Genomic DNA, 17,580 nt, shown 5'->3' with positions numbered 1-17,580 from the left:
CCCTCCCCACTAGTTTAATAAAGTGAGGTGTCACTACTGAGGATCTCTGAAGGTGTTACAATAAACAGCTGTTGATGTTGTGCTTTAATCCATTCTAGCCAATTAACAAAGATGGGGTCCCCACCCTCTAGTTATTCCTCCTATAGTGTATTTATATGCAGGAACCTGACTTAAGAATCTATAGTGCTTGTGCATAAGAAATAGGAGGTGAGGTATGCATTTAAAAGCTGAACAGGACGTTCTCCTTGGTTATTTATTAACTCTGAATCAATGCACTCATGGAAAACAACCAGTGGGTCAAAGCTCCCTTAACCTATGATTTGTGACCAGAGTGTGGACCTGCAAATACCAAATACTTAGGCTGTACCTCTGTTTTTAGAGCAAAATAATCCAATCCAGAACCTTCACTGATGACTTCTCTGCTTTCTTTTAATATGCCTGTATCCAAGCTGGCCTCACTTTCACCTTTGCTGATAAACATGATTCAGCACAGTAATACTCCGCCCGTGTACAAATTAATCAATATTGAAACAGCTTTGTAAGTGTTTAGTCATAGTACTCCACCTGTCTTCATAGACTCCTTTAATTAAAACGACCCATGAGTTTAAAGAATCAGGCTTTAAAAATTTCAATTACTGTACAAGGCTGCCTTTTGGGCCTCACAGACCTTCTGTCAGAAACATTTGGGGGGTAGGGTTGCCAAAAAAAGGCAAGATGGCGGTCGCAGCAGTGCAATTTAAGCCTGTCCCTTTATATCTGCCTGCAACATCAAAACACATACAACATAGGGAGAACTGTGATCACGCTTCTGGGTCTGCCATCTTGGTTTTTCTAACCTTCCCAGTAGATAGCAATAGCAATAGCACTTAGACTTATATACTGCTTTACAGTGCTTTACAGCCCTCTCTAAGTGGTTTACAGAGTCAGCCTATTGGCCCCAATAATTTGGGTCCTCATTTTACCCACCTCAGAAGGATGGAAGGCTGAGTCAACCTTGAGCCTGGTGAGACTTGAACTGCTAAATTGCAGGCAGCCGATAGGCAGCAGAACTAGCCTGCAGTACTGTACTCTAACCACTGCGCCACCATTGCTCAATAATAGATGCTGCTATTTTCTGAGAAAAGTAAGATGGTGGAAGGCTGCAGCCTACTGCTTTATTTGAAAGTGTACCTATCTGTTTGGAAATACTTAAATAAAAACAAGTTGAGGAGTTGGGAACAACTGGGCAGGAAGTGGCCAGGAGCAGTCTATTCTATTTGCCTTCTTGTGAATGGGCATTTTATGAGTGAATAATCCACAGCGTCACCTATTTGGTGTGAGTCTTTCTAACAGGCTCTTGAACTTTAAAATGTGCTCACTGACTCAAACAAACTGGATCAATGGTGTGTGCTTATTTGTGGTTTAGTGTCCTGTGTGTGCCTCACCAAGTTTGGTTTATTCAACCAATTGCGGTTGTATCGTTGTGTGGTAATGCAACACAGGCTATTATATTTAGGGCAGCAGAGTTAACCCTGTTACCCTTTGGAAACATTTTCATCTGATAAGCTTACAGTCTTAGGTACTTGAGTGTTGGACCATTCACCCAATGAGAAAGGAGCATCTTATCTGTGCTCTCAGGGTAAGTGGCTGAGTTCATACATCAAGTGCTTTGTTTGGTTTCGAATTGCTGCAATGCACAATTCTGGCCATTATGGTTTCAAAGAGAGCCACTTTGGTCTAGTGGTTAAGGCATCAGGCTAGAGCCATGATGGCAAACCTATGGCACGCGTGCCAGAGATGGCACGCATGCCAGAGATGGCACATGTGCCAGAGGTAGCACACAGAGCCCTCTCTGTGGACATGCGTGCGGTGGCCAGCTGCTCTTCCTGGTTCCGTCACATGCCATGCGTGCCGGACAGCTTGTCTGGTGCGCATGCAAGCCAGACCAGCTTGCTGGCATGTATGCATGCAACGGAATCCGGAAGAGCAGCTGGCCACCGCATGCATGCATGCGCACGGGCCAGCTACTCTCTTCCGGGTTCTGGCACTCTGGCCTGCCCACGTGCTCCAGTTTCAGCACTCGGTGCTGAAAAGGTTAACCATCACTGGGCTACAGAGTGGGAAACCATGAGTTCAAGTCCTGCCTTAGCCATGAAGGCTGGCTGGGTGACTTTGAGCCAGTCACTCTCTCTCCACTTGTTCTGGGGGAAATACTGTAGGAGGAGGAAGGTGTGTTGGATATGTTTGCCATCTTGACATTTGTAGAAAAGAAAAAGTCGGGATATAAATAAATAAAAACCGTAGCATATTACTTAGTGATCCTAGCCAAATGTGGCTTCTTCAGGAATACAGGATTAATAGAAACCCTAGGTTGTGGCCTATATGAATCCAGTAGGTAGTCCTTTTTAACTTTTTGGAATCTTACTTTTCTGGTCAACTGTTCTGATCTCTGTGGTAGATAGAGAAAGAATAGCCAATTAGGTCTTCCTTGTTTATTCAAAAAATATTTACATTCCACTTCCTGTTACTGTAAATCTCATAGTGGATTTTGTGCTTTCAAGTAATAGATCCAAAAAGGGGTTGATCGTGATCTCATCAAGCATCTTAATTCCTTATTGTTTCAACCTTATCACACCCTTCCTCTTGCAGTGTAGTGAATCTACTTAAGCTGTGGGGAGAATTTGACTGTTTTGATTTACCTTCAGGGAGAGGACACTGAATGTGCGAATGCTCACAATTTTCATTCATGCATGTCACTTAAGACTGGTTGACTTTGGTCAAAGCTAGGAAGTAGGACACCAGGATGACAGTTTTCTACCCCTTTCTACGCTTTTGGTAGGACCTGTTTGTCATCCAGTAGAGCAGCATTTTCCAACCTCACACCCTTTAGGTAGGTAGAGACTGCGCGTTTTAAACATTTCTAGTTAGCATTCATATCTTGAAACTTGGAGGCTTCATTGTAAAAGTGAATTATAGACCTATGCTCCATATTCATGATGTGATGGATCTTCACATTGTGTGAAACTAAAATGTTTTGGCTTTCCTAAGAAACATTGAGCTTTTTCTGATTGGCTGGGACTCCTACTCCTCAGGGTAAATGTTTAGAAGTTAGGGAGAGGGAAGAGTTAATAATAACTTGTAAGTGGGAAAAAGAGGAAGAGGAGGTGGAAGAGGAGGAAGAAGAAAACAACAACAACAGGTACAGGATAGGCAGTACCTGACTGGACAGTAGTGCCTGTGACAGGAATCTAGCTGTGCTAGTAGACCACCACTTAAATATGGATCAGCAGGTTGGTGCAGCTGCCAAAAAAGCCAGCACAGTCCTAGGTTGCAACATCAGATAGTATCGCTCTCTACTGTACTAGTGAGACCACATTTGGAATACTCTGTCCAGTTCTGCGTCCAGTTTCCACAATATAAAAAAGATGCTGAGGCCCTGGAAAGAGTGCAGAGAAGTACAACAAGGATGATAAGGGGTCAGGGGGCTAAATTGTGTGATAAACAGCGAAGGGAACTATCGTAGGTATGTTTAGCCTATGAAATGAAGGCTTAAGGGAGACATGATGGGCTGTCGTAGGGAAAAGGAGTTGATTTATTCTCCATAGCATCTAGAGTAGGACAAGAAGCAATGGGTGGAAGCTCATCAAAGGGAGATCCAACCTGGAAATAAGGAGGGATTTTCTAACAGTGCAAACAATTAATGAGTGGAACAGCTTGCCTCTTGGAGTTGTGGATGCTCCATCACTAGAGGTTTTCAAGAAATGACTGGACAACCGAGATGGTATAAGAACTCCTGTCTTGGGTAAGGGGTTGGAGTAGAAGACCTCTAAGGTCCCTTCCAGCCCTATAATTCTATGAACAATGGAGAATATAAAATGTTCTAGTTTGTACGTCACACACTTGAAATTTCTCTTTGGATATTAGCCAACATTACTATCCTTCTGAGGAATTCACAGGTAGATGACTATCTCTAATGTTAATAGTTCCGAGAAGGAAGCAAAAACAGCAACAACAACAACAAAAAAGAATTTGGAAGAGCTCTTATTGGATTTTGTCATATCATCTGATTTTTCTTATCAGTTTAGATTAGCGGCAACCTGTTTTAGGAAAAGCCCTTTATGGATTATATCTCTGTTTCTTACATATTTTTGTTTTGTGTATCTTTATTCCTCTGCCTTGGAAGCATTAGAGTCCTTGGGAAATATTTAAGGGCAATAGTTTCTCTGCTTCTCAGTTTTTCAAATGTATCTGAGATTGATGCAGGGTATTTTGACAGTAGATTTATTCCCAGTCTTCCATTCCTTACAGTTCCTCCTACCAGTTAAAATAACCCAAGCAAAGTGAACAGGGACAAAATTGACCAGAGTTTGAACTGTCAATTGCCTTGAAATGGAAGCTTCCCATCAATAGAAACTATAGAGAGATAATGAGATTTTGCACAATTACAAGCCCTTGGCCATGATGCCATTGGATCACCTAAGAACTTATTCCATCACAAAACAGGGGCAGCACCTTTGTCTAATAACCCCCTTTATAAGATTGACTGTAATGTCTAATCATCTTCTCTTGTCCCTGAAGAATTTTTCAAATAATGCAGGAAGGGATAACAACAATATCTTAGCACCTTCATAAAAATCTAATTCATGTGTTTTTAGATGGAACCCATGGCAGTGAAGCTAACCTCAGACTGATAACAGGGTAAATATATACCCATCAAGATTGATATTTTGATTAATTTGAAAGAATAGAGCCCTGTAAGAACTTTGATTGGACTGTAGCACCTTATCTGCTCCATTCCTGATATTTACTAGTGCCATGCTCTGGTGGAAATGGTTGATCAAAGCAGAAAGTGATGATATATGGATGATTTTGCTTTTATGATGCAAACTATTATAGAATAAGTACTGAACTATGTTATGTCTGGTGGGCTTCATGAATGATTTATGCATTCCTTTTCTTTTCTTTTCTTTCTTGTTGCAGTTTGTGCAGGCACCCAAAATGAGCTCAGTGTGACAGGAGATGCCCAGCAACGGTATCAGACACTATATAAAATGTACAACAACTGTGAGATCGTCATGGGCAACCTTGAGATAGTGCTCATTGGACAAAACCAGGATCTTTCTTTCTTGCAGGTAACTAGATGTGGTGGACACATTTTCCTTTTTTCAGCAGGTGTGAAACTAGTGTAGAAAATTCTCTGTGGGAAATCTTGGCTTCTTCCATCTACGTTCACCAGACTGAAGTTATCTATTCCAACTTTCTGTTTTTATTAGTGATTGTACATAGACCTGACAAATGATGGTCATGCTCTCACTTGCTCCTGGCAGATTTAAAAAAAAAAATCAGTGATAGACTACATCTCACTTTGTTATATTTCCCAATAATCTTCTATTTAATTGGATAGATTGCAGGGAAAAACCAGAAAATGCTTACATGCCCATTCCATTGTGTCTCATCATTCTTTTCCCTTCCCTAATACCTGAATCATGAGACACTAATGATTGTGAATATTTAAATAATTTATCCAAGGGACATGCCAAATTTATTTACCCTAAAGAGCTTTACTCAGAAGTAAACACATTTAGGATTAATGCCTCCTTATATAATGTTTTGAAGTCAGTGTCAACAATTTCAGTAGATCTTAGATTATGACTTATTCAGCAAAGTAATATTTTTTTTTATAGGTAACCCCAGATATAGGAAGGAAGTCTAGTTTGGTTAAAAAGAAAAAAGAGGAATTTGTTTGGTTAAGAAAAACATAGAATATGTGGATAGTAGTTGGCTAAAAATGTCTCTGTTGGGTTAATTTGTTTTCATTTTGTGATTGAGGCAGTGGAGGTTTGGATTATGCTCAGAGAAGTGGCTCCAAGGGATGACATACCCATCTCTAAATGGCTAGATGGTAACATTAATCTAGACTGAGCTTGCCTATGGAATGCGGGCTCCATGGCATCACCAGTAAAAAAAAACAACAACAATTGGAGCAAAGTGATCAAAGTTAACTTTCTGTCCTTCCAATGGCACAATAATCTGTCAATTATTAACCCAGTGGGTGTTTTCGAAATCTCGGAGGTCCTTTCCGTGCCCATTTGCTGTCTTACAATAATCTGAGGTTTCTGAAAAACATTTTCTGAAGGTAGCCAACTCCTGACTTCAATACTGCCACATAGTTAACCAAAGAGCTCATCATGTGGTGATGATCGCCACGCAATATGGCAGCTGGCTGAAAGAGAATTGGTTACGTATATGGCCGATAGGCCTGTTATTGCATCAGTTATGACAACCAATGTCAAGCCCTGATTATTCATTATGTATATCTTGGTTATGTTTAGAATTTTCTGGATTTATTTATTTTACTTCAGATATTGTATTTTTCAAGAAGATAAAGACTTTTAAGTTTTACTTATTTCTTGGTGACTTCATGAATCCATCTGTATATGCAGATATATGGGATACGCTTGAGTAAAATGTATCTCTTTACATCTACATTTCTGGGGGAAAACTGAAATTTAATCATGATTTCTCAATCCCAAACAAAAGCAAATACTAATAAAATGAGAGAGAGGATAATGGTGGAGGAGATGTGGCAGGATTGATATAAAAAGTCTGAAAATTATTTCCCTAAATAAAGAACTGGGAATATAAATGTAAGCAATTGTAGCAAGACTTAGCTAGCAGTGAGAAATTCAGCACTAATTTTTATGAAAATAGAATGTAGAATATAGAGTATGATATTCTTTATTGGCCAAGTGTGATTGGACATACCAGGAATTTGTCTCCATGCAGAAGCTCTCAGTGTACATACAAACAACAAAATAATATAATTATAAGATACCAATAGGAGAAGGTAATAGAAAAGATGAGAGAATATTGCAAAGAACTGGGTGTGTGCAGCAAAGGAATTATGAAAGTATGAAATGTTTAATATTCATTTACATCAGGGGTAGGTTCTACTTACCTTTACTACTGGATCGCAACGGGGCCATGCTTGCGCGCTTGCTTTGCTCGGGCACGCACTTGCTTTGCTCGTGTGCATGCTTGCGTGCGTGCTTGCCTGATGACGTTGGGGTCGGTGGGCGGAGCCTCCCAACGGTATTACTACCGGTTCTATAGAACCGGTCCAAACCGGGGGCAACCCACCACTGATTTACATGTTATAGGGAATATTTAAGTTTTTAGATATGGATTATATCCAAATAACCATGTAATATAAGGATATGGAGTCTACCTGAAAGCACGGGGTGGGAAATGTTTTTGCCTATATCCCACATAATTTCTGCCAACTATACTGCTTCTATACAGCTGGCTGGGTAAAATTAAAAAATGAATGGTGGTAGCTCTCCAAGATCTAGCCCTCTTTCCTGTTTGGCACATTTCAATCAGAAATCACTCCCCACTCCCTTCTGATTTATTGCTCCTTGGCAGTGACCTCTATTTGAAGATGTGAGTCTGTTTAGCTTCACTCTACTCATTGATCCTTTCCACCAACTGTTCCTTCTTGCAGTTCATCAGAACTGCGTCCAAATGTTTGTAGAGCCCGTGATGCCAATGGAACAACTATCGTATCAAATCCAGCTTTTTTAGGCTGCCATCCATTGAGGAAGAACAGAGGAAAACCAATTACAATCACATACATTTTTCTCTTCCATTAAGTCACAGCATCCTAAGATGGCATCAATTTTACTTGGAAGCCTGATTGATTAACAAAATGACTAGCCACATATTTGATAGTGAATATATGCAATAAATGTTATGATAGTTTTCCCTGGCTTGTTTGCATTTCTGACAATTCCCTGCCAGTATGGTAAATAATCTCTGATGGGTATGTTAAGTCTGGCTGAGTTATGGTGAGTTTTATGTTTTCATTTCATCCTTCCTAGACTATCCGAGAAGTAACAGGCTATGTTTTGATCGCCATGAATGTCTTCACTTACCTGCCACTGCAGAACCTCCGTATGATACGTGGGACCCAATACTACGAAGACAAGTATGCCCTCTATGTGGTCCTCAACTATGAAAAAAATGTTACACACGCTCTACACCAGATGGGTTTCAATCAGCTCACAGGTAAGATGATGATAGAGTTTGAGCTCCAGGCAAACCAGACTATGTTCTTTTACATGTGAAGCAAACCTCCAGGTAGTTTGAACAGCTTATAGCATTATGGAGAGTTGTTGAAAATCAGTGGTGTATATACAGTCAACATAGGGGAGGTAGTTGCTTTGTGGTCCTCAAGCACATAAGGCCCAGCATTTGTCTAGAGTGGCACAATCAGTGAGAGCTAAGTGGCAGCAGGCAACAAGTAAGAGGGGTGATCTCTAGATGGCAGCAAAGAGTTACAGAAAACTCTAGCTCTTTGCTACTATCTAGTGGTCCTTTGGATTTCTGCAGCCCCAATCAGGCAGTTCCTAGTACTGATGCAACTTGATAGCACTGCTCCACCCATAGAGTGTCCTGAAGTAACACTGCTGGTGTTCCTGCTTAAGGGCAGCTTCTGGGCACAGGACCAGAGTTCTAGAACAAATGTAGCCACCGGCTCCTTTAAGTAATGACTGATGTTGGGATGACATCTGAGAGGCTTGTCTTGAGAGATGCTTGAGAAAGGAGCCCAGATTGAGCTACTTCCTTTCCTGATGAAAAGGATTCTCACACCAGAAAGAAGGAATGTGTGAAGGACACGGTCCTCTCCAATATTCTGAACACATGATACCCTGTTTCCCTGAAAACAAGACCCTATCTTATATCTTTTTGAACCCTGAAATAAGCACTTGGACTATTTTCTTATTATTTTGGGGCACGTGGAGCAAGACGGGGCTCCTCTTGCAGTCTTACCTGATTTCCAGCTCTGTCTCCCTAACCCTAACCAGAGGAAATGGCGGGGACTGGCTGGGCATGCATTTAAATATTTTTTAAAATGCATGCACAGGGGTTATTTTAGTGCATGCGTTCAAAAGCCCAATTGGGCTTATTATCAGGGGATGTCTTATTTTCGGGGAAACAGGGTACATTTTAATACAGTCAGTGTTATGAGGAACACCTTTTACTTAGTAGCAGAGTTAGTAAAAAGGAAGAAGAAAAAGACGAAAAAGAAAAGGGCCCACTGCATTGATCCAACTTCCTACTTCCCATGATGGCAGCCAAGAACTCCTGTAAATAGCCTTCTAGCAACTTAAATTCATTGGCCAATTCTGGACCTAGAGATCTCACCTAGCTGCTATCAATGAATTTGTCTGATTACCTTTTAAATAGAAAGCCACCATATGCTCTGATAATAGCATGTTCAATCAATTAATTTTGGATTGTTTGAGGAGATTGGTCTAATTGTATAACTTTTGAATGCTAATATTATGAAAGGAAGAGAAAAAGAGGGTTTCCTCTACACCAAGGCTGTCAAACTTGCGGCCCATGGGCCGGATGCATCACACGCTGGCCACACCCATGCCTGGTTTAGCAAAGGGAGGGAAAAGCCCCGATACATCACATGACGCTGCCATGATGATGTGAGTTTGACACCCTTGCTCTACACCATCATATTTTAGAATGAAAAGTATCATTTGGACAATATCCCTGGTCTTGCCAAAGGCATAGCCAGGAGCCATTTAGATAAAGGGAGTTGTTGGGTGCCAAAGAGAAGCCTACAATTTGTCAGGATTAAAATTCCTTTTCCCTCTGATACCTTGATGAAACCATCAACAAGTGAATAATTGTTAGGCTTGTGACTATAAAAGATGTGTACAACGAGACACGTGCGATTTTAAAAGTACGTGGTGAGAAGATCTATAGGTTACATGTTATTAAGCAGATAACAGAAGCCTTGTATTGCAGTAACTAGACCTGAGACGATGATAAAGCAGTCTAGTGGATAATATCTATAAAGATTCTCAGTCACTCAGTTCATGGTTGTCCCAAAGGTACTTTTTCAAAAAGCAACTGGACTTTGTTTTTCTTTGAAGAGGTTTTGTTCTGAACTGAAGAAGCTTCTTGGATGAGAAGTGAAACGTCTTCAAGGAGTCAATGTCCAGTTGTCTTTTGAAAAAGCACCTTTGATAATGTTAATCATTAATTTTCTATTCAGTAGATGAAGTTCAGTGATGGTTGGGAGTTTGTTTTATTTTGAACTGAATTATTATGAGGCTCATCTGAAATTATCCCATGGACTTCTTCAGGAGGGTTGAAACTTGGAAAAGAAAACTGAAAACAAGAGCTTGAAGACCAGATTGTTACACCAAATGTAAATTTAAGGAACCAACTTCAAAATAGCTTCCTCCTTTTTGTAATTTGTGAAGTTTATTCCAAAAGAATTCAAAAGGCTCTTAAGGCAGAGCTAGGGAATAATATCTCCCTTCTCCTCACCTTCCACTAACTTGGGCTACGTCTCAGGAGGGGCATTATAAAAGCATTATATATTTATGCTGTGAAAATATATTGGGATTGTCCCCTTCCCCAGAGAACTCTAGTAGAAGTTTTCTACTTTTATAATGAAAGCTTAGATCTCAGAGCATCTCACTGGAGGTCATAGGATTGTTGACAGAAACCGAAACAATTACCCAATATGAATGTGTGTACAGGCAAGATCTTACTTGTGATTTTTGGGTTGTCGTCTTCATTTTTTCTTGCTATCTTCATTATGATTGCACTTATCTGAAAATAAGAACTGAAAGCTGAAAGGAAGTGTAATTGGATCCAAATATTGCCTCAATGTGACAGACAAGAGGGGAGGAGAGAGAGTTCAGATCTATGGGATCTGTTTGGCTTTCTTTTTAATTAAAACCCTTCAGCATAAAATCGTTCCTTCAGGAAAGGAAGCTACATTGACTTCTCCTACCATAGGAAAAAAACACTCTGGACTTACCTGTTCCCCCTGCTGCAACTTTTGTAATTTCAGCAATATAGTTTTGGGATGAGCTCATTCTGCTGTTACTATGGTAAATAGTTGGGTGTCAGAAATTACTGACTTCTTTTAACTCAGCCAGTTATCTACCAGTAAATATCCCTTCGGCCTATTCCAGATATTCAGGAAGGATTTTGAACTGTGTGGGTTTAATAGTACATGCACTTGGACTTTAATGAAACTTGCTAAAGTAGAAATAGTGTACATAAACCAATTCTCAAACCAAAGCAGTGGGACTTAGTGGCATTCTTGATGGGTAGACAACCATCAAACCAGAGTAGACAATGATATTGGAAGGACAGAATTGTAATCCAGCAACATCTGAAAGGCAACACATTCCATGTGTTATTCTTAATATTTATTATTCTCTGTTTTTTCAGTAGCAAATTTAAGTCACTGCTTAATTAACTACAGGTAGTTCTCAACTTACAACAGTTTATTTAGTGACCATTCAAAGTTACAAAGGCACTGAAAATGACTGTTTTTCACACTTACAACCGTTGCAGCATCCCCATGGTCACGTGATCAAAAAATCAGATGCTTGGCAACTGGTTCATATTTATGAGGGTTGCAGTGTCCCGGGATTTTGTGATCAACTTTTTGCAACTTTCTGACAAGCAGAGTCAATGGGGAAGCCAGATTCATTTAACAACTATGTTACTAACTTAGCAACTTCAGTGATTCATTTAAAAACTGTTTCAAGAAAGGTCATAAAATGGGACAAAATTCACTTAATAACTGTCTCACATAGCAAGAGAAATTTGGGGCTCAGTTGTGGTTGTAAGTTGAGGACTACCTCTAAAACAAAATTTCAAGTATCTGAGTTGTACATTGAACAACAACTTGATCATCTTGAAACTCTCGGACAGACGCCTTTGAGAGTCAACTTCACTAATTCGTTTTAGAATATAGGTAGTCCTCAGGTTATGACAAGTTGTTGCTTGTATCCTTACAATTTATATTGACTGTTTCCTAATATGATTTGATTGCTTATTTGTACCCTATGACTATCATTAAGTGTTGTACCTTATGATTCTTGACGAACGTATCTTTTCTTTTATGTACACTGAGAGTATATGCACCAAGACAAATTCCTTGTGTGTCCAATCACACTTGGCCAATAAAGAATTCTATTCCATTCCATAACCACAATTGAGCCCAAAATTTCTGTTATTAAGCAAGGCATTTGTTAAGTGAGTTTTGCCCCATTTTACGACTTTCCTTGCTACAGTTGTTAAATAAATCTCTGCAGTTGTTAAGGTAGCAACATGATTGTTAAGTGAATCTGCCTTCCCCATTGACTTTGCTTGTCAGAAAGTCATAAAACGGGATCACAGCAAGTGACATAGCAAGTCATAAATAGGAACCAGTTGCCAACCATCTGAATTTTGATCACATGATCATGGGATGCGTCAAAGGTCGTAACTGTGAAAAACGGTCATAAGTCACTTTTTTCAGTGCCCTTGTAACTTTGAATGGTCACTAAATTAACTGTTGTAAGTCATTCTCCAAACCAATTTTTTAGCTCTCAGAAAATTTGTGCATCTTGAAATGTACTGTATTTGATAAGTTTGTTGGTAACTGCTTCCATGTTAAAAACTAGATTAGGGCTCTGATGGGGAGTTCCTTAATTCAATCATAGTTCAAATTATTTTCCTGTGATCGACATATAAAAATAAAACCCAACAAACAGATATTTAAGTGTATAAGTAATGAGCATAATGTAGCCTTTTTTGGTAGGAAACCTATTTGTCACCCTGCCAGTTCTAACAGCTTTTTCAGTCCCAACCACAAGATTCGGAAATTAAACTAAGAGAAAATTCAAGAGAATAGAAAGCGAAAGAGAAATTCTTCAGCAAGATATATAAGATAAGGTGATAAGGGTTTGTTCTGTCGTTGTTTTTCTGGGCCAGCTTCCATTGGTGTGGCTTTGTTGCAACACAGAGTAGTTGTTTGTGACAGTGGTGGGAGTATTAAGCATGGCATGGAATGGATTCCTCTGTAATTAACTTGTGGGTTTTTTATAAAGCATCCTGTCAGAATTACTGTCAGAATTAGGAATTAAAGTTGAATGTTCTACCTACAGATCATAATTCTAAGATAGCTTTAAGGATGTTTATTGGGATGTTTTCCCATGTTTAACTGGTAGCACCCTGTCCTCTGGGCAGGATAAGTTACCTGCACCAAAGGAATTCAAACTTTGAATTCTGCAATCTATAAATATCACTAGGGAAAAAAAATAAATATATACGCACAGGTACATATTTACACAATTCATTCTACTTCTGATCTCCCTACTTCTGATCTTCCCTTTTCAAATTTAAGGATTCTATACAGGTAGTCCTCGACTTACAACCATCCATTTAGTGACCGTTTGAAGTTACAATGATGCTGAAAAAAAGGTAACGTGACAGTTTTTTACACTGACTCATATTTATGACCGTTGCGGTGTCCTGGAGTCATGTGATCACCTTTTGTGACCTTCTGACAAGCAAAGTCAATGGGGAAGCCAGCTTCACTTAACAGCTGCTTTACTAATTTAACAACTGAAGTGATTCACTTAACAACAGTGGCAAGCAAGCTCATAAAATCAGGCAAAATTCACTTAAGATCTGTCTCGCTTAGCAACAGAAATTTTGGGCTCAATTGTGGTTGTAAGTCGAGGACTACCTTTATTTGTTACATTTTTCACAGCTGTCCTAAGAAAGGGATGGTTTCATACTAAAGAAAGAAAACAAGCCTGTGTATCTCTTATCAGCCAGCGAGTCAGGTATTTTAAGTGGTAGGCTACACCCCTGTTCCTCCTATGGCTATCTCTCTGAACTTCTGATTATATCTGAAATCAGATCTCCCATTTGGAGATTTATGAGTGAAAGTCCAATCCTCCAAAAGAATTTATGGATCTACTTCTTTGACAATAAGCTTTTAGAGTTTAATTTAATTGCATTTTTCTCAATTTCAAGAAACAGGTTTATCAGCTAGTCATATTATGCTGTCTTCTAGCTGGCCAAGCCTGAAGTTGTACAACAGGTAAAAGTCTAATAAACAAGAAGCATATACAGTAGTGGCCAAAATTGTGAAAACCTTTTGGGAAAAGTATATTTTCTAAAACTAGCTAATAACACCAGTTTTTTGGGGGGAGTAGTACCATAAAATTATATATCAATGGAAAGATAATTTAATCAAGATTGTAATGCAATATGAAGGATTTGCTATTAGAATAGCAGTTATAAAGAAGAAAAGTAAAACGAGATATACAAAAATTATCACCAGTTGGGTAACCTTTAGCATGAATTATAGTCTTACAACGTCTTCCCATGGAGTGAACCAAGTCTTTTAGTTCTGCAGCTGTTATAATGTGAAACCAAGATTGAATGATTGCTTCTATTAATTGGGTTTTATTGCTGGGTCGCTTCTGACTAACAAGTTTCTTTAGTAGGCTCTATAGATTTTCAATTGGGTTAAGGTCTGGGTTATTCCCAGGCTATTCCAGCAGTGGAATATGATCATCTTGAAACTCCCCAAAAAAAGTGGTGTTATTAGCCATCAAACCTCAAAATATACTTTTCCGAAAAGTTTTCCATAATTTTGGCCACTACTGTAAATGCCTGATTCAAGGTCAAATCCATACACAACAGAGTACCTGGAATTCACTGATGAAATAGCTTGATTTGGCTCTATAATTTGTGGACAAAACTTTTAGGAAGACATATACCAGCTAATTAGCTGAGAGATGCACTGCCCCTGCTTGTCTTAACTATGACGAACTGGATATTGTGAAAGATTTTGGGATTAATTTGCAACATAAGGAATCATCAACTATTTTACACAATAAATGCATAACGCCATCTGATTAAATAAGTTCTAGGGTCCTAAAAGGAACTTTTTCTGATTCCTGCTTGGGATTATAGTATACAGGTAGTCCTCGACTTATGACTTATGACAAAATTTCTGTTGTGAGACAGCTGTTAAGCAGGTTTTGCCCCATTTTACCACCTTTGTTGCCAGAGTTGTTAAATGAATCCCTGCGGTTGTTAAGATAGTAACATGGTTGTTAAGTGAATCCAGCTTCCCCATTGACTTCGCTTGTCAGAAAGTCACAAAAGGTGGTCACATGACCCCAGGACACTGCCACCGTCATAAATATGAGCCAGTTGCCAAGGGTCTGAATTTTGATCACGTGATCGCGAGGATGCGGCAACGGTCGTAAGTGTGAAAAATGGTCAGAAGTCATTTTTTTCCAGTGCCCTTGTAACTTTGAACGGTCACTAAATGAACTGTTGTAAGTCGAGGACTACCTGTATAGCCACATTGGAAGAAGAAATGTTAGCAGTTGATAGGGTTTTTTTTTTTGTGGGAGGGAATTTTGCATTTCTTGGGATTTGGTAAACTCCTGAGTCTGCGCTGGTATGGAGGTTAAATTTTAGAAAAGTAGAACATTATTTCAAGAAGGCAGCACATATGTTTGCAAATCAGTTCTCTGGCCTTTTGCGAGCTACGGTAGAAGAGTTGGTGAACTGAGTATTTTCAATGCCTGGAACCAAATATGCCTGATACAGGAAGGTACTTTTGGTTTCCCTGTGGACAAATCAAATGGGAGAAGAACACTAAGTCCAATTTCATGGATTGCAAAGTATGTACAGGTAGTCCCTGTCTTATGATCTCAACTGGGACTGGAATTTCAGTCACTAAACAATGCAGCCATTAACTGAGTCCTACATGACCAGATTCAATGTTGGGACCATTTTTACCACATTCATTAAGCCAGTATTTCTCAACCTTGGCCTCTGGACAATGTGTCCACATCCACATCGTCCAGTGGCCAACGTTGAGAAACACTGCATTAAGTGATCTGTGTGGTCTTTTAAGCGAAACACTTAAGCCAATCTTGTTTTCCCAATGCCTTTGTTTGTCAGAAGCTGGCTGGGAAGTTTGCAGTTCGCAATCACTTGACCACATATGCCACAACCATCATAAGTGTGAGCTGATTGCCAAACATCTGGATTGCTATCATGTGATTCAGGGATGGGTTCTACTTACCTTTACTACTGGTTTGCAGCAGGGCCGCGCGTGCGCGCTCTTCTGCGCAAATGCAAAAGCTTCTGCGCATGCGCAGAAGCGTTTTGATGACATCAGGGTCAGTGGGCGGAGCCTCCCGCCAGTTTTACTACTGGTTCTATGGAACCGGTGCGAACCAGGGACAACCCACCACTGATGTGATTGCAGGAGTGGTAGGACAGGTCGTAAATTGCTTTTTCAACGGCAGTTGTAATTTCAAAATATTGTTATACCAACAGTCGTAAGTTGAGGACTCCCTGTATTTGAAAAACATTTCAGGAGGATTCTTTCATTACAATTTTTTTTTCTCTAGAAATCATTGCTGCAATATGATATTTGTTCTATGATTCACTTTTTTAGTGACTAGACAGGATTACACTATCCAGATTCTGGAACAAATGCTAAATAGTTTGGCTGGTTGAGGTTCCAGATCAATCCTTATATTATTAAAATTGCTTTGTACACAGAATCCCAAAGATAAATTTATATTTTGCACAACTGTCAAAGGTATAGCTTACCTTCTGAAAGTTTTCTGGTCAGTATTGTTCTTGACCCCCATGCTAGATTAAAACAAACCACAGGGCTATCTCCATGGTGATCAACCTTCTACTTCTGGTGCCATTTTAAGCCTGCATAGAGATCATGAAAACCATCCTGAGAGTAAATTTAATTGCCCTAGCAGATATTCAGGTAGTAAATCCTGCTGCAGATAAACTCTTTCAGAAGTTAGGAAAATGAATCCAACTTCTCATCCTTTTTCCCCAAGCAGGCAAATTTGGATCGGGTGACTTAAGATGTGCTTAAAAGTCCCACAAGGGTTCTTGGGTGCTAATAAATTTGTCCTTGTAGCTGAGTTTTAATCTAATTCAATTTTTGCCTTCTGTGGATCACAGCAGCTGCTGCTTCTCTGTTTGTGTGAAATCTCGGTTTTGATTGGTTACCTATATGCATTAGCAAAGAGTTTCCCAAGTCTGGTTTAACATTTAAAAAAAAATTAAACTCAGATGACTAGAGACTGGCTGTCTGTGTTATTGATTAGCAAAGAGTTTTCCAAGTCTGATTTAACATCTCTATTAGTTAAAAACCCAGGTGACTAGCTGCACAAGAGCTCTTGAGATCGTGTCAGCAGAGTTAGAGTAAGTCAAAAAACCTGCAACAGGTCTGTGCATGTTGTAGATTCCTGCCCAACCAACCTGTTTGGTTGATATTGATGTTGTTATTGTTGAGCTACCATGGCACCAGGAGACAACACCTGTCTGTCTGTATTCCCATCACTTGATCTTTCTCTTGGATGACAGAACAGCCTTAGCCGGAGAGATACTACATTATGTGTTTTTAAAATGTAACATTGCTTGTTACATGGAAATACCTTTGAGAATTCACATCAATGGCTAGTGCTCAGAGTGTATTTCATGTTACCAACAGTATGCTTGATAGAATAGTAGAATGCAGGATGTACTGTATACTTTCTAATTAAAAATTACTTTAGTAATTGTGGGTCAAATTCTAGTCTACATGAATGAAGAATATGCTAACATCTGCTACTTAATCTTGCTGCCAGCAGGAGTGTCTACATTAGCAGAGCGAACTTCATGACTCTCCCGCTGGGGCTAAACTACAACTCCGAGTTGCTCCAGCCAACATAGTAAACA

The 17,580-nt window shown here is 39.5% G+C and overlaps 1 protein-coding gene across 1 annotated transcript in view; it reads left to right on the top strand.

The window, feature by feature from the left end:
• The first annotated feature begins 5,011 nt into the window (after window positions 1-5,011).
• The window catches only part of ERBB3 (erb-b2 receptor tyrosine kinase 3), a 54,068-nt gene continuing 41,499 nt past the window's right edge, over window positions 5,012-17,580 (top strand). Inside the window, exons 1-2 of the mRNA XM_070937743.1 lie at window positions 5,012-5,111; window positions 7,860-8,046. Of these exons, the coding sequence (XP_070793844.1) occupies window positions 5,031-5,111; window positions 7,860-8,046 (268 nt within the window). The 5' untranslated portion in view covers window positions 5,012-5,030. The remainder of the gene's footprint in view (window positions 5,112-7,859; window positions 8,047-17,580) is intronic.

Source organism: Pituophis catenifer, unplaced genomic scaffold, assembly GCF_029215685.1.
Source record: "Pituophis catenifer annectens isolate HBS135680 unplaced genomic scaffold, rPitCat1.0.hap2 SCAF_2, whole genome shotgun sequence".
Taxonomy (NCBI): domain Eukaryota; kingdom Metazoa; phylum Chordata; class Lepidosauria; order Squamata; family Colubridae; genus Pituophis; species Pituophis catenifer.
This window is presented reverse-complemented; position numbering and strand designations above follow the sequence as displayed.